This window comes from Talpa europaea (genome assembly GCF_964194135.1).
Source record: "Talpa europaea genome assembly, chromosome: 10".
In the NCBI taxonomy this organism is placed as follows: domain Eukaryota; kingdom Metazoa; phylum Chordata; class Mammalia; order Eulipotyphla; family Talpidae; genus Talpa; species Talpa europaea.
The window spans coordinates 77,343,958-77,366,496 of record NC_140077.1 but is presented as its reverse complement, the minus strand read 5'-3'; the positions used below and the strand labels follow the sequence as shown (position 1 = coordinate 77,366,496).

At 46.0% G+C, this 22,539-nt stretch overlaps 1 protein-coding gene across 2 annotated transcripts in view; it reads left to right on the top strand.

Moving 5' to 3' along the window:
• The window catches only part of NR5A2 (nuclear receptor subfamily 5 group A member 2), a gene marked incomplete at both ends in the record, with an annotated part of 121,751 nt that overhangs the window by 6,516 nt on the left and 92,696 nt on the right, over nucleotides 1–22,539 (top strand). The window contains 4 exons of one of the 2 annotated variants that reach the window (XM_084244781.1): nucleotides 4,665–4,802; nucleotides 8,732–8,850; nucleotides 10,353–10,494; nucleotides 12,676–13,322. In XM_084244781.1, coding sequence (XP_084100907.1) covers nucleotides 4,665–4,802; nucleotides 8,732–8,850; nucleotides 10,353–10,494; nucleotides 12,676–13,322 — 1,046 coding nt within the window. The remainder of the gene's footprint in view (nucleotides 1–4,664; nucleotides 4,803–8,731; nucleotides 8,851–10,352; nucleotides 10,495–12,675; nucleotides 13,323–22,539) is intronic. The other variant, XM_084244782.1, reaches the window with a different exon arrangement.

Here is a 22,539-nt window from a genome sequence, read left to right as displayed (position 1 = left end):
CTTCTGTCAAGCGTGCGCGGGACGTGGGTGGGGGAGGGGACAACCTAGAAGCGAGGATCAATAGCTCGCCCTTTAGAGCTCAGAAGCCCAATTTTGGAGTTCTTGTTAAACTTAATTTTCTGAGAAAAGCCAAAGCAACCACGGGAGGGCTTATCGGGTGGGAGGAAAAGGGGAAAAGAAAACAACATGCAAAGCCCGGATTTCAGTAGCTAATAAACTTGCTCCTCCTCCCCCTCGGTCTGTTCCGACCCCTAGACAAAAATCTGTATTTCTTCAGCATCTGAAAAGTGGGCACGAGGCACAAGAAAGGTTATTATTCTTGTTTCTTCAAGACACCAAACAGCAGGCGTGGAGAAGGCGTCAGGAATTATTTCCAAGGATGTGCGCGGTTGGGCAGGTCACGGGAGGGTCCCGACGTCCAGGCGCGTGGGAGAGTTCCAGCTTCCACGCCAGTCCTTCCGCGGCCCGGGGTTTGCCGAGCCCAGGAAACTCCAAGCACTCCCGAAAAGCTTGGCATGTTATCCCTCTGCAGCCTGCTCGCGATAAAGCGCGCGGGGGCCGACCCACACCTCTCTGGTCAAGGGTAGGCTGGTGCCGGCGCGCGCTCGGAAAAGCGGCGGGGAAGAGCAAGAAGAGTGGAGGCGGGGAGCACAGCACGCTAGTTCCTTGCTCGAGGGTTGGGCGTGCGAGACCTCCTCAGCCGCAAACCGCCGGGTGGATGGGGCGCACGGCGGGGTAAAACTGACCCCGGATTAAATATGCCAGGACTGCGCTTCTCGCGCTCATCAAGGCTACCGGAGCCTCCCCCAGCCATCATCCTTTGTAATTGCAACCGTCAATCAAGGCTTTAAGACAAAGTCAGAACCGGGAAGGACTGGCTCAGGGGACCAGTCTCCTCTGAAAGAAGGTGGAGGCGTGAGGGAAGTGAGGGGATAGGGGAAAGTTTGCCAAAAGTTGGCTGAGTGCTAGGAAGAAATCGCGAATGCGCAGAGTAGTTTAACCCGGAGCTGTCTCCCCGGACCTCCCAGGTTCGGGTTTCTGGTCTCCGCCATCAGTTACGTTCACCGCAGCCAGGCTGGATTCCTAAGTGCGCTTCCACTAAGAGGTAGCCTACGTGGCAGTAGGTAAGGTGTTGCCAGCGGAGGTGGGATGGGGCTCTTAGCAGCCCAAGCCGGTGGCTGTGTCTGCGCGTCAATGTTTAGATCACACCGGTGTGCTCTCCCATCACAAGGTGATGGTCTCCTCGCAAGCCGCCCTTTGCGCGTCTACCTGGCTCCCTAGCGACTCTACGGACTCTGCCTCCTAGAACCATCCCCAGGTAACAGACCAGATGTTAAGGGAAGCCTCGGTCTCCTCTCTCAGCAATCCCATTCTCGGAAAAATCCAGGCGGATCCCAGGTCACGGGGCAAGTGGGTCTCAGCTGCAGGGGAATCCCTGGCCCAGTGGAATTGAAGGGTCAAGGAACCAGAGCGGATGTTCGGAACTAGGAGAGGGTTCAGAGGGTGGAGAAAGTGAAGTGAGGAGGGCGGTGCTGAGCAGGGCAGCCCGAGCCAGGTAAGTCTTTCCCTCCGTCCCAGCAGTCTGGTGGTCGGAGACTCCACCAATTTCCTAGACCCCTAGCTGAGAGTGATCGGGGAAAACATGAGGGTGCCTGAGGGTTTCTGACAAGGACCAACCTGTGGAAGAGTTCCCGCCTGCCCCATCCACTGCAGGCGGGGATTCAGACATTCCTGAGGGGGTCTGATAGGACTGGCTCACCGCAGCTCTTCCCTTCCTGGAGCTGGAGGCCTGGAGCCCCAAGGACTTGAAGTTCCTTTGATTCTTAGAAAAGGAAGTTTTCTTCCCTCTTGAGATCTCCTGTGCTTTCCGTGCCCCTTCAGTTCGCTGCTAACAGAGTGGTCAGCCTGGACTAGAACTTCAGAGCAAGTGAAATGCCTTGGACCCTTTCTCTGTGATACCACTGTGGATTTATTTAAAGGGTAGACTTTTAAAACCCTGTCCCCAACCACTGCTGTCCCCTGCCCCCCCCCCCGGGCCCCCCATTGCCCCTCCTGGTGTGTGTGGAGATGAATGAATACCAGCTGGCCCTTTTGTCCCCATCACTCCCACTCCTGGTCTTGGGGGGTGGGGAGGGGGAGGTATTGGGGGATGGGAGGGAAGCCTGTTCTCAACTGAAGAGTCTCTAGTGCGGCCTAAGCAAGTGCCTTTCCCCAGACTGAAGCTGGGTTATGAATGTGATCACAAAGTGCCAGGCTAGAGCAATCTCAATCCCAAGTCCAGGCAAGGAATTGTCCACAGACGTTGACATAGTTCTGTCAGACTCTCTACTTCTTTCAACTCTTCTTCCTCCCACTCGACCTACCAGAGCATCTATATCCCTCCCACACTGAGGGCTGCAAGCTCCCCTGAGGATCTAGACTCAAATTCCCCAAAGCTGCCAGCCTGGTATTTGGGAAGGCATTTCATAAGCCCCCATAACCACTTTGATTGCAGTGGGAGGAGTTTGTTCTTAAATAAAGTCCTTGAAATGAACTGACTCTCAAAGTCTGCTTGAATCTAGAAGCAGAGCACTGCAATTACTAGTGAGCCCTGAGACTTACCTCCCTTTCTGAACTATGTGCGTGTGTGTATATTCTTAATTCTTAAATGTAGATATAGTTTTAATTCACAATATGTAAAACAACTAGTAATACTGAAAATAAATTGACATTGTTGCTTGATACTACCAGATCTGAGCATCTCAGTAATTTTGGCAACTTCAACCCACTCCCCCTAACAAGCTAGTGGACGCCCCCACCCCCCAGTTTAAATGTTTTGATGAAGTGTAGATTATGCATGTCAATGATTGGAGTATATTTCAATTCATCAAATACTAGACCAGACAGTTTGAAAGTGAGAGCTCAATGCCATTGAAATAGAATAAATTCAGATCCTTTGAGATTCAAATTTACCCCCTTGTGGGTGGACTCTGATAATTATCAGCCTCTCAGCCTACACTGAGTATAAGTCATTTCACATGCAGCCAGGAGGCTGGAGAAAAAAAATGTTTTTCATCTTGTTGGTATGAGATCTGAAAACTTTGAAGACGTAGCTGGGTTGGTGGCTGAGGAGTTTGCATAACAGATGGTACTTTAAAACTTTTTAAAGTGCTAGTTGGGCCTCGGGTCTCATTTGGATGGTCCACCAGAGGCACCAGAATGAAAGAGGAAAGCCCACACTGATCTTTGCAGTCTACATGGAAACAAGTTCACTAAAATTTAGGAAATCTGCCTGCAAGATAATGCCCCAGGATATGTATGTGTGTGTGTGTGTGTGTGTGTGTGTGTGTGTGTGTAGGTAGGTGATTTTGAATGAACTGGGAAGTGTGGGGGGCAAATGGGTAGCTGTTCCTCAAGTTCCAGGCAAATGAGTGAATTCTCGACCTGACTGTCTCCTGGGAGAGGGATGCTGGGCCACTCCGGGCAAGCATGGCCCACGACGGGGCCTCTCCGCTGAGTGCTGAGGGGGAAAGAAGCTTGGGTGTCCTGGAGGGAGGGCAGGCTCGGCTTTTGCGAAGAGCAGACAACTCAACTTAACATCTCTTTTCTCCTTTAGGTTGTTTAAATGGGTGCTAACCTCCCCCTCCAGCCCCTCACTCGACCAACAGACACGCGAAGGCACACCCCACACCCACTCGATCCCCATCCCTCCTCCTGGCTTCCCCTCCGTCCGCAGAAATCTCCGTCCTAACCTCATCCTTCGCCGCCGGGCTCAGACAGAGGTCGCTTCTCACTAGCTGTAAGATCAGGCAGCTTTTACATCCCCCGCCCCAGGCCAGGTTGGGTTGGGAGGGGGTTAAGGCGGGGTGAAGAGGTTGGGGCAGCCGAGGTTGGGGGGGGTGTCGGGATGCGCCTCGTCCTCATTGGCTGGCGGCTGGTGTCCGACCCGAGTCCGGAACCCGCGTCCCCACTCACTGTCATCACCCCTCACCCCAGACTTCCCCTGTCCCCGACCCCACTTACCTCCCTTCTCCTCCTGTTCCCCTCTTTGCTCCCCGGCACCGGCACCCTGGGGGTTGGAAAGGGCTGCTCTGGGACCCGGGGCGCGGAGTGGACGAGGCAGGAGAGGGAGGCTGGAACTTCGCAACTCCACAGTCCTGACAGCGGGGAGAGGGAAGCAGGGGCCGGGGAAGGGGCGGAGAGGAGAGAGGAGGGGAGAGAGGCGATGTGAGGCGAGAGAAACAGAGAGAGAGAGAGACCCCTGCCGATCCCGAGCCAGAGGGCGGGCGAGGAAGGGAAAGGAGTCACCCGAGCCGTCCGGGAGCTGCGGCTGCGGCTCCGCCGCGGTGGCAGCAGCAGCTCCGCGGCCGCCTCGGCTGCGCGCCCGCAGCTCGCCCATCCACGGATCCGCGCCCCGGGCAGCAGCGCCCTTGCCACCGCCGCCGACTCGGCCCTTGCCGAGAGCGCCAGGGCGCCTGGACGCCGGCTTCGCCTCGTCCCGCAGCCCCTCTCGCTCTCCCCGCGGCCTGGGGACGACTCCGGAGCTGCGAGACTGGACGGGGCTCAGAGGTCCTGACCCGCAGCGGGGAGAAGACGGAGGAAGGCTCCTGCGAGCGGGTGGGTGAGCAGGCTCCCCAGGCCCCCCTCCTGTGCGCCGGAGTTGAATCTGTGCTGCCCGTGTCCAGGTGCTGGGCTTGCGGACGGACACGGACCCCTCGCCCCCGCTCGCGGCCGCCTTGTCATGCTGCCTAAAGTGGAGACGGAAGCCCTGGGACTGGCCCGATCGCATGGGGAACAGGGGCAGATGCCGGAAAACATGCAAGGTAAGGAGGCGCCGGCGGCACCCGGGCTACCGAGGCGACCTCACCCCCCGGCTCGCCCTGGCCGCAGGGGCCGCCCGCCTCGCGCGGGAGCCCAAGGGGCCTGGCTGGGCGCTCGCCGAGGCGGGGTGGCGGGCCCGCGCGCGGCGCCCGGCCCCTTCCAAAGGTGCAGGCATAAAAGTTTATGGCTCTTGAACAATGAGGGGCGGAGGTTTTCTAAGTAATGCCTAATTGTCCGCTTCTAATTAAGAAAACAGAGGTTTCGAGCTTTATGGCTTCAGGAGAGAGGCAGCTTCTGGCTAAGGGTACTTTAGAATAGTAAGATCATTCTAACAAATGGAAGGTCTCCCTGAAAACCCGGGCGGGTTCTCGGTCAAGGGAACTTTAGCCAATACTTCTGTGTGGAGGAGAGGCACTGTGTAGGAAAGTCAACTATAGAAATAGGTGGCTCAGGAGGGGCTTATTTGAGCGGTTGGAATGGATGTGGGACCCCTTAAGTCAAGGCGATTACCCGGAGCCGGCTGGCATTTGGGCGATTTCAGAACTGCAGGCAGAACTTAAGAGGACCAAAGTTACCCCTGCGCCACCCGCGCGCGGGTTGTCCCGAGTGAGCTGAGGGCTGGGGACTGCGGTCCCGGAGCTTGGGAATATGGAAATCCTTTTATTTGTGGCACGGGCTCTTGTTTGCTAACGACTAAAAAGCAAATCCCGCTGACTATATTTTCGATCCAATCCAAAATAGCGACTCCAGATCTGACTGTTTAAAGCCTTCAGAAGTTTATCGCAGTTGCCCTGGGCCAGGGGGGAACAATGCTAGGAAAAGTCACCGGTGCTCTTCCATCCTCGCCCCATCCAGCGCGCAGGATATGCCGGCCGGCGAGCTTGTGATCCCGAAGCTTCCTGCCATCCCCTTCAGCGAACTTGAAAGTGCCGGGGAGGTGCTGAGAGCAGAGTTCAGGGCTGGTGCACGCCGCGTTGCGGGATAGGCAGCTACCCGCGCACCAAGCCCTCGGCGCCTGGGGCCTCATGTCGCCCCGCTGACTTGGGAAAAGGGGGTGCCGGGAAGTCGTGCGTCGGGCTATGAGATCTTTGATCCTACAGTCTCTCCAAGCCCCCTGGAAGGGCTGTGGCTGTCCCCCGGGGCTGAGGTCTCGGAGACTAACTTGTGGGTTGACGGCTGGGGGAACCCGGTGGTCCCAAAGAAGTATTCCCGCACCTAGGATTCCCACGAAGTGGGGACGTGAAGTGGCGCAGGGAAGTCAGATCCGGGGACCTCCGCTGCCAACTCTGGAGAGAGATTATCCATTGGGCGTTCCGTGAGGCCGGCGCGATTCTTGGATGCAAAGGGAAAGTTTCTACTCATTTCCGCGCGCGCGTTTCTGAGGGACTCGCGCAAAGTTCAGGCAGCAAGAAATAGGGGAGGCAAGAATAAAGGTTTCAGTGCGGGGGAGGGCGGGAGGGAAATACCTTTGTCACATTTTCTTTGTAAAATTCGTGAGGGGCATTCTTGACGACCTGATACCCAGAGCAGGAGGTCAGCTTTCCTTGTGCCCAGTGCGAAGCCGCCGCAGGCTCGGCCCCGGGTTCGAAAGCAGCGTGGGAAGCTCCTGGACACTGCTTCCTCCAGGCCACAGTGCGCCCTCGAGAAGGGCTCGTGGGGATCCGGGCCCATTTCCATGATTGCTCTGCTTTCAGCGCTGGAAGCGCCACAGTCAGATCCGTGGGGGATCCAGAAACAGGACCCGCGACAGGTTCGGGGGCTGCGCGGGGCGCCCAACTCAACGGGAATTTTACCGCGCGCTTCTCGGCGACCCTGACTTCCCAAGGCCCCATCGTCTCTTCCTTTCTGTAGACAGGGATTTCTGATTCGGTTCTCCAAATGCACCTGGGAAACTCTGAAAGGTGCCCGGGGATCGCACAGCGGCATCTCCTTGCACGGTCTCTGTCTTTGAATTTTCCAAGGGGTCCCTATCCCCTAGTTGGTCTTTTCGGTATTGAACGCCCTAGGTGGGCACCGAGTACCCCTGTAAACAGTTGCCTTTCTGTGCCCCTTAGGTGCGAAGTTTGAGTTTACTTTGGGGGAAGGGATAGAAAATAACACACATTGGTAAAGTACACATTTTTTCCGTCCCTAAAACGTGCCTCAAGACAATAGTCACGAGTTTTAGAAGAGACGGGTCTGTGAACGAACTTCTCGAGACCTCAGTCTCCCCGAAACCCCCAATACCAGAGCGTGGACCTCATAGGGCTGGGACTCAGGCCGGCCCCGCCCGGAGGACTATGCTCAGCATCTCTTTACGCCTATTTCATGGAGCCCTGGAGCCTGGCTCTGCTGGATCATCCTTTCCCCGGGTCCCCCAGCCCCCGACCTCTGGCTAACTCACTTGGGTTCAAGACTCAGCCCAGGGGTCTCCGCCTCGCGGCGAGAGGTCTGAACTCGGTCGGCCCCGGCTCGGCCCTGGGCAGGGGGGTGCCGCAAGTGACACCCCGTCCCCGCCCTGCGCTCTCCCGAGTCCCGCAGAATCCGCTGAGAAAATAGAACTTTATTTTTTAAAGAAGAGGAAGAAAAGAACTAGTATTGACCCCGAGGCCACTATGGTAATAGGGGTTGGGGTGGGGGCTGCGCGCTCTTTCCTTTTTGGTAAACAAATCAGAGGAAACTTCGGCCCCGCCAGCGGTTCCCCATCCCCCCCCGCCCCGCCCCCTGCAAATGCCACTGATTAACTTAAAACAAACTCGACTTGGTGTTTGTGCGCCTGTGTGTAGCCGAAGATTGAGCAAGGGGCGAGAGGCGAGGGTGCCCCTGGGTTTCAGAGGAAGGAGCCCCGAGGGGTGCGGGCCGGGCTGCGCGGTCCTGCCCCTCGCCAGCCGCACTCGCCGCGCCCGCTCCCGGGTACCGGACGCGCGTGCACGCGGAGTCTCGGGGCGGGCCGGGACCAGGTATTATCTGGGGTCCCTCGGTCGGTCCCCTTCCCGTGCATGGTTTCTCCTGGGGCTGCGAAGACGCCTTCGCTGGGCTGCGTCGGGAGGAAGGCGGTGACCAGATCCGCGCAGGGAGCGGCGCAAAGCTGCGGCCTGATTTCTGTTCAACTTCACTGGCTGATCTCGAGGTGTTTATATTTTGCAATGATGATCGGAAACATGTGAAGTTCATTACAGAGCTTCAATACTTTGCGACGAAACCAAACCCGCATGTGTATCCTTTCCCTCTTTTCTCCTCCGGGCGTTCCACGCCCCCCCCCCACCCCGTTCCTTTTTATTTTTACAGATTTTCAAATGTGGGGAGATGAACAGTATCCAGAACAGGAGTCCTGTCAATACGGAACTGAATGTTTCGATTAGTCTCAGATCTGAACGCTGGGAGCCGCAGGCTGTTTTGTTAAAGTGGGGCTGCTGCTGAGAAGCAGGTTTCTGGGGCTTCATTTTCTCGGTCAAGTGTTTGCAGCTTGGTGTTGCCATCCTTATACGCGAGATGTACTTGCAGCAAACTTAAAGAGTGGGAAAATAATGTTTGTGCTTGTTAATCTTCCTTAGGCAAAAGTGGCATTTTCGAACTTAATTTTAAGGATGTTTAAAAGATATTATAAGTTGTTACTTGATGCATTTTACATTTATGTTCTCATTTGCTGCTTTTCAGAATTCTGAGACTCGTGTTCTACAGTGGTCATTTTTTAAAAAAAAGTTAACAAAAGAAGTTGGAATTATTTTTAAATCAAAAAAATGTAAAGCAGATACTTATTGAAAGTTTACTCTTTACTTTCACTGTACAAAAACTGTTCTCTTCAGTACAACTGGGTAAAAGATATTTTTATTTTTCATTTTACTGAGTGATATTTGCTCACCAAAATGCCTTTCATTGCAGGATTACAAGCTATATAGTAAATTAATTGAATATGTGTATATATATATATACATTTCTCTTCTTGTTTCAGTGTCTCAGTTTAAAATGGTGAATTACTCCTATGATGAAGATCTTGAAGAGCTCTGTCCCGTGTGTGGAGATAAAGTGTCTGGGTACCATTATGGGCTCCTCACCTGTGAAAGCTGCAAGGTTTGCTTATAAGTTGCTATCTGAGAAATATCATTTTCAAAACCAAAGTGAACCATTGGATTCCTTTATAAAGCTAAATTTAGGCTTTGTTTAGACTCAACAAAGGATGAGGTAGTCTTAGAAAGATGATTTTTAGAAATATGTGTCAAATTTAGTTCAAAAGGCAGAGAAATTTATACTGTTTAGAAAACTTTGCCCAGTCTCATGGCTTTAAAATATTTTATTATTGTAAAGTGATGTAGCCTTAGAAAGACTTCTATTTCTTGCAGTCCTAAATATTGATTTTGCTTGACTTATATATATATTTAAAGCATCGTTGTTCTTGAAAGGGACATGACAAAGTATTTCCCAAATACATTTTAACTGCAGAGTGTTCTGTGCTCCAATTCTAAACATTTTTATCCACAGACATAAAAGACTAAGTTCCCAAATGCCTGATTTCACTCTGATTTATACTAAAAACAATTTTAAAGATTTTTTTTTTGAAATTTATATCAGAAAGTGCAAGAAACCAGATCTTTGTTTACTAGAGTACTTCTCATGAATATGACCTCTTTAAATGCCAGAAATCTTAATATGTGAAATGTATTATATTGTTGCTAATAATATCAATGATAGTTTCGAGATTTATCTCAAATCTTTTTATGTATTCCCCATTTTTGATACTATTTTCAGCAGCTTTTTAAGTAGAAAACTCAGTACAATATTTAAACCACTGCCAGGAAAATCCCTGCATTCTCTATAGCAAAGTAAGATTGTGTCACTTTATGCTTAGTAGGATAAATAACAATAGAACATCCTGGTAAAGCCGTTATCATATTATAGAGTTACACATTTTATTTTTGATAAATTCTTTTGAATAAAATATAAGGAAAGCATGTCCAGTGCTAAAATATACAGCCTTCTGCTGTATATTTCTTTCCTTTCCATTAGCTTTGCCTTTTTTTTAAGAGTTCCCTTACTTGAATGTATTTCAATGGAATTATGAATATTTTCCCAACTTATTCTTTAAATCCTTCTGCTTTCAACTATTTAGTGTTGACATTTGTAAAAGATCTGAGGTGTTTTGCTCTTCAATTTTTCCACTGGCATTCTGCAATAGTTTGTCACTGAAATTGTGTTAGACTACTTAATAATGCAGACCCCATGAGTACCTCTATCTGAACATGAAGGTTACTAAGAAAGCAGATTTTTTTAAATCATGGGTCAATATAGAATGTACATTTTTTCCTCTGACTGTGAAGATGAAATGGTGTATAGCCAAATCTCCTGAAGATTTGATGTAATTCTTCAGGAATATAACTGTGATGCCAGAAAAGTCCCCACTATGGCCTGGCAGTATTTTGGAGGGTTGATCTTGTTAAAATGCAAAACAAACCACAGAACCACAGAAGGGCTCAAATGGTACAATGAAAAGATTTACTGGTGATTTCCTTAAGATAAAACAATGGAAGAGACGGGTGTCAGATTTATAATGTCTGTCTATTTTCTCTGTCTTATAGGGATTTTTTAAGCGAACAGTCCAAAATAATAAAAGGTACACATGTATAGAAAACCAGAACTGCCAAATTGACAAAACACAGAGAAAACGTTGTCCTTACTGTCGATTTCAAAAATGTCTAAGTGTTGGAATGAAGTTAGAAGGTAAGATTCTTCTAAAGACTACTGCCTGTTAGAACTCTCCAAGGACATAGGATTTAAAACAACATTGTATTTGTAATATGGTAACATTATTTTCTTACCCCCTTAACATTACTGACAAAAATAATGTAAGATCTTTTTCTGTTAGAAGAATAGTCTAAGTCTCATTGACACTCTGATTAAATGTACTAGGAAAATTTTTTAATATAAGTTGCCCACCCACCTTCTTTTTTTTTAATTTGGGGACCAGATGCATTTGACACTAACAGGTTAGGTCAGATGAAAGCAAGAGTAAAGTAATTCAAGGGAGAATAAATAAAGTAACTTGCAAAAGTATTTTTACAAGAAACCCTTGAGTTTTCAAATCAGTAGGGCCTAGTAAAAGCTTAATTTTTTAAAATAGGTGTACTTGTCATAATTGCTACTATAAATTTCATGATTTCTGTGCAAGAGTTAAAGGCTTTGTTTGTAAAAAAGGAGTTTATCATGTAAAGTATCTTTTCTGATAGGGCAGGAAAGCCTATTTTTGTATTTTTGAAATGATCAAGTCTGCTTGAAAAGCCGGAAACATGAAAAATAATGAACTATTAAATCAGTAGCACTGGTTTGAGAAGAACAAGAGTATGGTTCCTCAAAGACCACATTAAACTTTATGTTGAAAGAGCAGAACCTGTACTTACAATGTACAGATTGGCAGACAGTAAAGTTAATATGTGACTGCTGTAAATAATTTGTAGTTCATGAACTATTATGGGCTATTACTGTTTTTTAGCCTCTGACCCACTGAGTTTCTACAGATTAAATATACTGCAAATGAAGTAACAGTAAGGGATACATATCACTGATATGTGCCACATAGAAGAGTGCATTTTATTTGATCAATGAGACGCAGGCTAGTTTTGTTTGGCATTTTCCTATTATGTGGAACTTAGACTTAATAGAAATACCCAAGAAATTTCAAATAAATCTGCTAAATTGCTAATAGATTCCTCTCCAACAGAAGTAACCACATTGGTTATCATGAGGACTGTTAACTCAGTATTGCTTTTAAAAAGTACTAAAAAGTAAATTAATGCTTATTAATTTCTTTATCATCAATCACTTTATTATTTTCTAAACAGCAAGCTAGTGTGGTAGATGCTTACCATAGTATGAGACTGAGAAAATAAAATGTTAAAAGTTAAATGCTGTGGTTACTTATGATGTCATTTGATTTTTTTAACAAAAGGTTGTATTTCTTTACCTTAAAAGGTATGTTTTTTAACTATAAGTCACTCATGGTGCATACTCAAACTTCCTTAACAGTGATAAGGAACAATTGAATATCCAACAAATTATCATCCACTCAAAAGACTCATTATTATCTTGTATAGTATTCTAGATTCCTAGCATTCATGATAAATTTTTAATGCTATACTAATCCTAAGATAAAAAGCTCAAAAACTTAACCTCCAGCAATTTCAACATGTCACAAGCTGTCAGAGATTGCTGGTTTCTCTAATTGCCATTGGCCACTGTGGGCTTGGAGAGAACTAACTTATTAGGCATGACCCCAGACTCCACACGGCAGGCGTCGTGATGGTGGACTTCCTTGACAGCTCATGAAATGAATTTGCTTTAACTATGTCCAGGTCTGCTTAAATTAAAAACCATAACTGGTGGTTATCTGATGTGTGAAAGTGATATTTTTAAGAAGAATGTGTACCTAACCCTTTTGCAGCAAAGTAGCCAAAATGGCTTTCAGGATGGAAGATATTCTTAGGAAAAATATCCAAAGTTTAATCCAGAAATAGGTTAATATTTTTTCCCTCACAGTTCAAATTTCTATGGAAAGACCACAACGTAAGTGGTAATAAAAACTGATCATCTTAGCAGGAAAACTTAATCTTTCTTAGCCATTCACTGTATACCCACTGTATAGCAAAAATTATGCAGTCTTTCGAGTTAATATGTCCACTAAAGGGTTAATATGTCCCTACCTCTCCAAAATATTTTTTTGATGACAAATACACGTTGAGGAAAGGATTCATAAATTAAGAGGACAGGGCTTTTGTTGGAATATTTGCGGGCTATTGTAAAGAGAACAGCCACACACATACCACTTCTGGTCAATTTTCAACATTTCTGGAGCATGTGAATAATCTGCATCTTATTTATACCCTTCTTCCTTTCTTCCTCCAACAGCGGTAAGGGCTGACCGAATGCGCGGGGGACGGAATAAGTTTGGGCCAATGTACAAGAGAGACAGGGCCCTGAAGCAGCAAAAAAAGGCCCTCATCCGAGCCAATGGACTTAAGCTAGAAGCCATGTCTCAGGTGATCCAGGCCATGCCCTCCGAGCTGACCATCTCCTCTGCTATTCAGAACATCCACTCTGCCTCCAAAGGCCTACCTCTGAACCATGCTGCCTTGCCTCCCACAGACTATGACAGAAGCCCCTTTGTCACATCCCCCATTAGCATGACGATGCCACCTCACGGCAGCCTGCAAGGTTACCAGACATACAGTCACTTTCCCAGCCGGGCCATCAAGTCCGAGTATCCAGACCCCTATACCAGCTCGCCAGAGTCCCTCATGGGCTACTCCTACGTGGATAGTTACCAGACAAACTCCCCAGCAAGCATCCCGCATCTGATACTGGAACTTTTGAAGTGTGAGCCAGATGAGCCTCAAGTCCAGGGCAAAATCATGGCCTATCTGCAGCAAGAACAGGCTAACCGGAGCAAGCATGAAAAGCTGAGCACGTTTGGGCTTATGTGCAAAATGGCTGATCAAACCCTGTTCTCCATCGTCGAGTGGGCCAGGAGTAGTATCTTCTTCCGGGAACTAAAGGTATGTCATCAGCTATTATAACTTATAACACTCCTTACCAGAAAGACCTGACCATGTTCCTGGTTAACATAGGCTTGGTCCTAAAAGTACGTCTTCCTTGCTTTTGTCCTTTGCATGGTTTATGGAGTAGAAGAATTTTATGACCTGGACTAGAGGACTATAGTAGCTTAACTTTGTGGGGCTTTTCTTGTTTTTTAATTTTAGCAGGGAGGGAGGCATTCAGTGTAAAACACAGGTAACTTTGTTTTCTCCGAATAGTACATTTTTATTTCCTTTCACTGAAGTAGTTTGTGGCTAGAAAATTTAAGTCATTGTGAAACAGCACTTGGTAAACTTTTAAAAATGAACCAAATAAATTGCTACAATATAATTGCTACAATATAATTCCTTTTTTCAAAGGAAAAAAGATGCCAACATTTAGTTGTGCTTAGACCCAAAAGAATGCAAATGATACCACTGGTTAATAGTATCAAGTCGGTATTTACTACCTGTTTACCTCAACATTAGGTTGGTAAAGCCATTGTTTTCAGAGCAGATTCCAATAGGATGTTGACTGTCATTGGCTGGGGAGTGGCACATGTGAGGGTGAGGGCTAGTGTACTTGGCTGGGGTTTTAGTCTCATAATCTATGTCTGTCATTGATTTTAATGGATTGGTACATTGTAAACACAGTACTTGTTTGTATAAGGATCTCTGTTTAACTACATAATTATTTTATTTCCTGAAACTTAAGACTGAATTAATATGGGAAAGTTATATAGAAGTTTGGAATCTGAAGTAGGTACCATGCCGCGTTTGGTAGTCGGTGGTTTCATTCTCTGTTGTAAAAACAAAAGTGAATTCTGGGCTTGTATCTGTTACAAAATCAACTTCTTCCTTTTGCTGTCATGGGGAAGAAGTGGCCGCTGAATTACTGTGGCTTCTGATCACCTAAGACAGTTGAGTTTAAAATCTGCCAGAAGGGCAGTATAAAACAGACTTTGAAGGGCTTTTGTTCAAAATTGTTTGTGTAGATGGACCAGGGTATATGAAAACCATAGCAGTCTTCATGAAGCACTGTGATTTGTACATGGAAACAGAAACAGTTATGTGAACAGATCCGATTCAGTTCAGAGATGACCGTGGGCATTCTATTAAGACTGACATATGTGGCATTTGGCTTTCTTGTCCTTTGTTGCTACCTTTGAAGAGCTGAAGGGGGAGACTGAGGTCGCAGGGGGCAAGCAGAGGGCACTGAGCCAACAGGCTGGATGTTTTCAGAGGATATAACTGCTCTGTGATAACCAGGGCATTTTAAAATTAAAAACAAAAAAAAAAAATTTTTTTCTATCTAGTGTCTTCACAATTTTATCCTTAAAAGGACAGGCAAGGTATTAGAAAATGAAAATGATAATTTTTTTTTTGTTTTTTTTTGTTTTTTTAAAGATTTATTTATTTATTTATACAAGCACTGGGTACAGTCAGAAGCGCGGGAGGGTGAGAGAATTCACCAGAGCCAGAGCGGGGAGCAGAGCAGGCAGAAGGACCGAAGCACACTGCCGAGGGGAGCAGCGGGCGGCAGGAGAGGTCTGCGCACCATGTGGGACCCTCCTCCGGTGGCCGGGGAGCAGCTGGGGATCGAACCGGCACTGCAGAGGCTGCGGGCAGCTTCGCAACCCAGCGCTCAACCGCTGCGCCACCGGGGAGGCCCGAAAATGATAATTTTTAAACAGAGCTGAAAGTTAGGAAATGTGAAAATGAGGCAAGCACAGCCTTTGGGATCAGATGGACTCGAATTATATCCTAACCATTCAATAACTGTGCCCTCGTGGGCAGACTGTGGGTCCCTGAGCCTTTATAGGGTAGAGGGTATAGAGGAAATAACAATACATCTGTTGAGGGTTTGCAAGGAATAATGAGACTGAGGAAAGCAGCTAGTAGGGGGAGCCTGGCAGATAATACACTCAGTCTGTGGGTGCTATTTAAAAGTTATTGTTGGGCCTCCCCTGGTGGCACAGCAGTTGAGTGCTGGGCTGCGAAGCTGCGCGCACAGCAGCGCCGGTTCGATCCCCGGCCACTGGGGAGGGTCCCACATGGCGCGCAGACCTCTCCTGCTGCCCGCTGCTCCCCTCAGCAGTGTACATCGTCATTCTCATTCTGTTCTGTTCCCTGCTCTGTCTCTGGTGAATTCTCTCACCCTCCCACACTTCTGACTGTACCCGGTGCTTATATGAATAAATAAATAAATCTTAAAAAAAAAAAAAGAAAAGATTAACATGTAAGAAAGTAAAAGTTTAAAAAAATAAATAAATAAAAGTTATTGTTGCTTGATGGCAAGTGTGTGGAGGCTTTCCATAATACTATCTTTATATTCAGAAAGAAAATGCACTTGTACTCTCTTAGTAATTTGGCTTTGGGAAACATCACCACATGTGTTACAGAGGAATATCATTGTATAAAAAACACTCATTAATTACTACTAACTGGAGACTAAAATTTAACAGGCTGTAAATTGGGTGCAAGATGAATACAAAGTTGAGTAAGACAAACTATTTCCTTTCAAGGATTTTATAAGACTTTCATAAATAACTATTAAAACCCATAAAAATAGCATAAAGATAGCGAAGGTTGTATTTCACAAATTCTCAGGCCAATTAATGCACATTATCTACAGGTAAAAAAGGGAAGTGTTATATAGCAAAGATAGACAGTCATAGGCAGGACTTTAAGAGTGCTAGAGAAACATTCTTCAAATTTCTCTCTTCTCCCCCTATAGCTAAATTCTGTGAAACTTCTTGTAAAGAGCATGAGGCTTAATATTTGGCTAAAATACAGATGCTTTGGGGAGAGGGTCATATTAAAGCATTGGCACTCACTCATGCTGTTGTTCAGTGTATTTGCAGTCTTCCATGGTTTGGAGAAGGAAAGGAAAAGAAAGTAGAAGCCCTGGGGGTACCTGTCAGGGGTAGGAGACACCCCCTGGAAAGACAGACAAAGTTGACCCACTTCACGGTTTGCTGTGGGCTTAGACTGTACAGCAGCAATTCAATGGGCATGTTAGAAATCATTTTAAAATCAGTTGTGAGATGACTATTCACATTTGGAAGAATTCCTTCTCCTTTTGTTTATAAATTTACTTTGTTAAAAACAGAGCAAATCCTTTGAAGCCTGCATGGAGACATGTGCCTTGTAATATCTCCACAGGGCAGGGACTATTTAATTATGACCTGCAGGAAGAAATATATTTTATACTGGAATTTGTGCACCAACACCCACACACACCCCACCCCTGGTCCAAAGTTTCACTCGAGAGTGCATGACTTTCTCTATACCAGGCCTGCTGATATTTCCTATTCTACCCTGCTTTAGTTTAATTTATTTCATGTTTTTTTTTAAATTTCCGCTCATGACCCACTAAATTGATTTCATGACCCACTAATGAGGCATGACCTACAATTCAAGAAACATTGCTCTAGGGAAGGTTTTGTGGGCCATCCACTGGGCGTGGCCTACCTGCCACCACTAACAACTCCTAAAAAGGTCTCTTCCTCCTGGCAGGCCTCCAGGACATCTCTGAAATCTGCAGCCCCTAGTCCTCACCCTATCTTCTTGTAAAAGTTGTGGTTTTTAAATATCATTTGGGAAGATTAATGTTTCCCTGTAAACATTTGTCTTCTCCTTTTTAACTTCACATCAAATTACCCATCAAGTGGGTAATTAAAGGGCCGATGGCTTATATACCTCTACAACCCAAAATGAAAAGTCACGTATCTACTCCTGGAAAATAATAGAATAATAAGGCCAATGACCTCTTGCTCTCTTTCCCAGGACAAGTTACAAGCTCTGGGAAGCACAAAAGGGAATACAGATGTCATTTGCTTACTATGTAGACTAGAAGGACCAGAGGAAATTTGGTGGGTTGATTTGTTTTTCTACATATTTTCAAGAGGCAAATGGTTCCCATTCAAAATATTGGAATAAAAACAGAATTTACAATGCCAAAACTTGTAGCTTGTGAAATAGCACATAAAAAGAAAAAAAAAGTGGTGGGGGGGACATTATACTCATAGAAACCATTCAATTTCAGGACTGAAAGATGATAAGGGAAATAAGGGACAGAGGACATATGTAAGTGGGTTTCTTTGTTTTTCTGTACACCTGTAAGGGGCAATCCCAATCCCCATGCAAAATAGTCATGGAGGAAGATGAAATCCACGCCCTGAAACTAGTAGTTTTGAAATGGCACATGTGCACTAAAAGATACTCTGCCTAGAAACCATCGATTTTTCCAGAGCTGGAAGAGATGGCAGAGGCTATAAAGAAGAAACTGAGGCTCACAGAGATTGCGACTTGACCAAGATTGTACAACTATCGAAGGACATGACTGGGACTGGCAGATTCAGGTTCAAAGTAGAAGTACTTTTGCATAGTTCACCCCCCACTCCCCTACACACACGCACAGATAGACAGCATAACCTTTGACTTCAGAAATACAGGCCTTTGCCAGTGACACTAAAGCAAATCTCTAGGTTATCAGAAGTCCATCACAACCACCCAATTACTAACTCACTAATAATCAGTAAGACATTTTCTCTGAGCCCAGACAACCCCCTGGGAGTGAATTAGTTACTGTAGGAAGCTACAATAATTCTCTCAGACCACTGGGGTATCATTCAGTATGGAGGCTCTATCAGCTAGCACTTCTGAGCCTTGAAAGAGTATTCAGAGCGTTCTCTGGTGCTTTCCTCTCTGCTCACATGTTCATTCTCTGGGTGAATCTGCTTCAGCCACAACATGTGGGTTTACTCAGAAGTTAAAATGGCCAAATACACACATACCCTGTGTTCTACTACATGCTGGGCATATTCAGCATGGGGTGATTTTTTATGTGTCCGTGAACATGTGCACAAAGAGATTTCAGGATTGTACCAGGTGATAGATGAACCACTAATTATAAAAGCATTAGAAGTGTTTCCTGAGGTGATCTTACAGCCCACACATCTTCCAATCTTCAAACCGAAGCTGTTTTACAATGATCTCTACTCTGACTTTTTCCTTGTGGTTTTGGAAATTAAGAGCAAACTCAACACCTCCCTAACCTGCTGACAGGGTTGTCTTTGTGAGTCAAGATTGTAATTTTTCTTCCAGTTATTTTCCTCTCATCTGCATCTTGAATATCTTGCAAACATGAGCAGTGAGAAAATAATTCCCACTTTGTTGAACAACTAATGAACCTAGAGGATCTATTTGATCTTCTAATGAGACCAGATGTCTTGAGAGGATTCTGGGAATGGATGTAGAAGAACTTCCCCTCAGTGAATGATTCTGATACATGCAGGAATTAAAAAAAAAAAATCTGAATTAATCCTGACTGAAACACATAACTAGCTTTTCTGTGGAAAATAGGTCTCAGAGACTCAGGGATTTGTGCCAAAGGAATTCAGCCACGCTTAAGGAAGCGCAGTTCTCACTAAAGTGAGGAGACCCGGGGCGGGAGTAAATCTTTCTTTTTCTCTGGTCCATTACAGAAGCTTTCTGAGCAGAGTCTTCTTTACTTGTTTTTAACTCTCTAGATCTCATTCCCCAGACTTTAGTTCACCACTCAAAACCAATACAGGTCTATAGTCTGAAACGTGATTAAGTCTCCATCTTTAAGCCACATCCTTCATAAATTTATTCAGCCCTTTTTTCTAGAGGGACTGGGGAGAAGAAGGACCCTGTATTGCATCTTTCCACACTCACCTGGCATCCTGCTCCCCTCTGCTTTGCCTGAGTATTGGGGTTCAGACTTGGAAGTCCAGTGCCTTCATCCCTGAGTGCTCACGGGTGCTCCGAAAGTTACAGACAGCCATTTACCTTTGTTTTCATTTCTCTGGATGCAAAGTGTTACTGGGGAGAGGTGAGAGCAGAAAATGAACTTCAAAATTATTTCCAATCAAGAGGCAAGAAATGTTTCTATCTCAAGGCAAATCAAGGCATCTATTATCATTTCACTTACTCATCAAAATGATATCAGAATAATATAAATCTACCCTACATAGATTTACAAGAAAATGTGAGAATTGACTGTTGTTCCACCAGAGATGAATACTGCCATTTTCTTCTGTCTTTGTAAATTTGGGGAGAATAGTGGATATCACCTCCCAAAAATCTGTGCTTGTTTGTAGTCAACTCTTTCCCACCCCATCTCCTGTCAATCCTGAAATTTTTTCCTAACAGTTTTTAGTTATTTATTTAAAAAGTATTAAACTTGCTTGATGCCATGAGAGCAAACTGCAAACCCACTTCAGACTCCCTGAAGATTAATTCAGAGTCGATATGCTAGTATTTTCCCTGTGACATGTGCTCTGTGGGAAGTGGGGATATTGGGTAGTAGGAGTATTAGTAGTGATGATCATAACTTCATTCGGGGTTTGCTTGTTCACACACCCGAGCAGCTTCCTATTCCTGTTAATATACTTAACTATCTACTAGAATCATGGGGAGAGCAGGACAACAGCCAACCATACTTAAGACATCCATATTTAACTGGACAATGGCCAAGGTGTCTGACTATGAACAGTAGAGAAAATGGGGAGGAAATCAGGGCGTCCCTGGTGGCACAAGGGGTTAAGCACCACACTATGAAGATGTCCACAGCCTCTGCAGCATGAGTTCAATCCCCGGCCCACCAGGGAGAAGCCCACATGGCACAGCAGACCTCTCCTGTCTCCCCTACTGCTCTCCTCAGCAGTGTACTTCAGTCAGTCTGCCTGTTCTGTTCCCCACTCTGTCTCTGGTGGATCCTCTCACCCCCTGTATCTCTGGCCTGTACCCCAGCTCTTGTATGCATAAATAATCTTTTTTAAAAAAAAAGAAAATGGGGGCCTCCCCCCGGTGGCGCACTGGTTGATCGCTGGGCTGCGAAGCTGCCCGCAGCCTCTGCAGTGCCGGTTCACTCCCTGGCCACCAGCGAGGGTCCCACATGGCGCGCAGACCTCTCCTGCTGTGCCTGCTGCTCCCCTCAGCAGTGTACTTTGGTCCTTGTGCCTGCTCTGCTCCCCGCTCTGGCTCTGGTGAATTCTCTCACCCTCCTGTGCTTCTGACTGTACCCCAGTGCTTGTATACATAAGTAAATAAATCTTAAAAAAAAAAGAAAGAAAAAAAGAAAAAGGGAGAAACCAGCATTTTCCTTGCTTTGCTCAAGGTCATATGGTGAAGGGGGAAGAACTAGCTTCTGTTGGATGCCCAGTTTGCCTTTGCAGTACTAGGTGCTTTGGGTCATTTTCTGGTTTGGTTTCTGGTGAACTAAATACAGCATTAGGTCTCCCAAGGGTGGAAGAGTGTCACATAGTAACACGTTCTTTCCAAACAGTCTCTACTTCTCAGGGTTCCAGTGACCCACAAGAGATGCATAGTAAGACTTTGCTAAGCAGGTTTTGAACCAATGAAATAGTTTAATCAAATGTTCAGCCACCAAATCAGTTTGGGAGGATAGAGAGGTATGGAAAAAGCAAAGACATGGAAACAAAAAACCTAGGGAGCTCATCGGCCTCCAAAACTTGGGGTATTGGTCACAGGTGAGGGTTTAGGAAATACACAGTCAACAAAAATGCTTCCATTTTTCCTTGACTACAGCTTAGACAATGGATACCAATAATAGCTGCCATTTATTGAGCCTTTACTACGAGTCAGACAATCGTGTTTTGTCTGTGTTATCTCATTTCATACAGATGACTCCCATGCAGGGGGCCAGATAAGGCCACCTCGACACATTGTCTGACTTGCCCCAAGTCACATAGCTAATGTGTGGTAGTGCTGTCATTAAAATAGAAACTAATCATGAAAGTCTTTTGTAAACTGTAGAGGACTTATAATTGTTAGCATTATCACTATGCCCAGGTCAGTACCACTTTAAAAATAGGTCTGCAGAATCTCTGTGATTTCTGAAACTGCAGAGAGAGGCTTATATTCAATGGTCTACTCTTATGTCATTTTTTTCCCTTATGTATTTCAGCAGGGGACAGAATCGGAACGTGAGTACAGAGAAGTTTGCATCAGAAAGGGATGCAGGTGGGCCACTGATTGTAGAAGCTTCTCAGGGGCTTCTAAGCCTTAGTCTGTAAAACCAGTCTGTATCTGGAGGTGCACAGAATGAGGCAGTTAGGTGTGCAGTTTTGCTGAGTTCTTCCCTGACTAGAGAATACTTGGACAGTCTCCCTGCCCTTAGCCCCCCAGTGCCCAGCACCTGTTCTATTGCATAATCAGTGGAAACAGTTTTGCCAGTGTGTGCCTGCCTGGAAGCATGTATATAACTGTTGAGGGTAAATTTGGTCCCTGCTTATGCCAGTACTTGGACTTGGCTAGCAAGGCACACGAGTACCTCAAGGATCTTAGGGCCCCCTGAATCTCTGGATCCCTTCACCTCCCTGTCTGCACATGTCATACAAAGTCAGGTAACAGGTAGAAAAGAAAAACTCCAAAAATATGACTCATGTGTGACACCCCTTAATACTTCTGAAGGACTTTGCCCTCTGAACCTATGGGGTAAAATGGTCTTTATATTTTCCAGCCTAAGTAAAGAATGACTTTGCTCTGACTTATTCTCCTACAGCTTAGGAAGTAGATCATACAAATCTTTGAGGGCACAACATCCATTTGCAGAATGGCTGCATAGAAATTGAGCATTTAAGCTATTCTTCACATTAAAGACATTAATCTCTAACCCAAGAACACCACCCACACTCAAGAACGACATATACCACGTCAGCTAGTCTAGCAGCTGGGACTTTCATAAATGTCTGCTACTCAAAACCTAATTCCCTCAGCACTTCTGTATTCCCCATACACCAGGCTCAGCTCATGCAGCCAGTGGCATGAGGTCTGCCCAGCTTCTCCGGGACTTGCCTGCCTTCCATATCATTTTATATTCTCCATTCGCCTCTACCTCCACCTCTAGACTCCCTGTCTCTTTTCTTACTCAACCTGAATTTCTTCTGTCCCCTCTAAGGCCTCAGGTGTCCCAGAGGCTCCTATAATAGACATTGCAGTAAATACTCACTTAACATTGTCACCCACAGGTTCTTGGAAATGGCAACATTAAGTGCAACAATGTCTAATAAAACAGGCCCTTGAATTGCATTTCTTTCAGACATCAGCAGAGACCTACTTTTTCTCATCTGTGTAAAAATGAACCCAAGGTGTCTGAGGGCCTGCTTGCTGTGATTGGCTCGGAGCTGTGCTTCTGGGTTAGGACTGT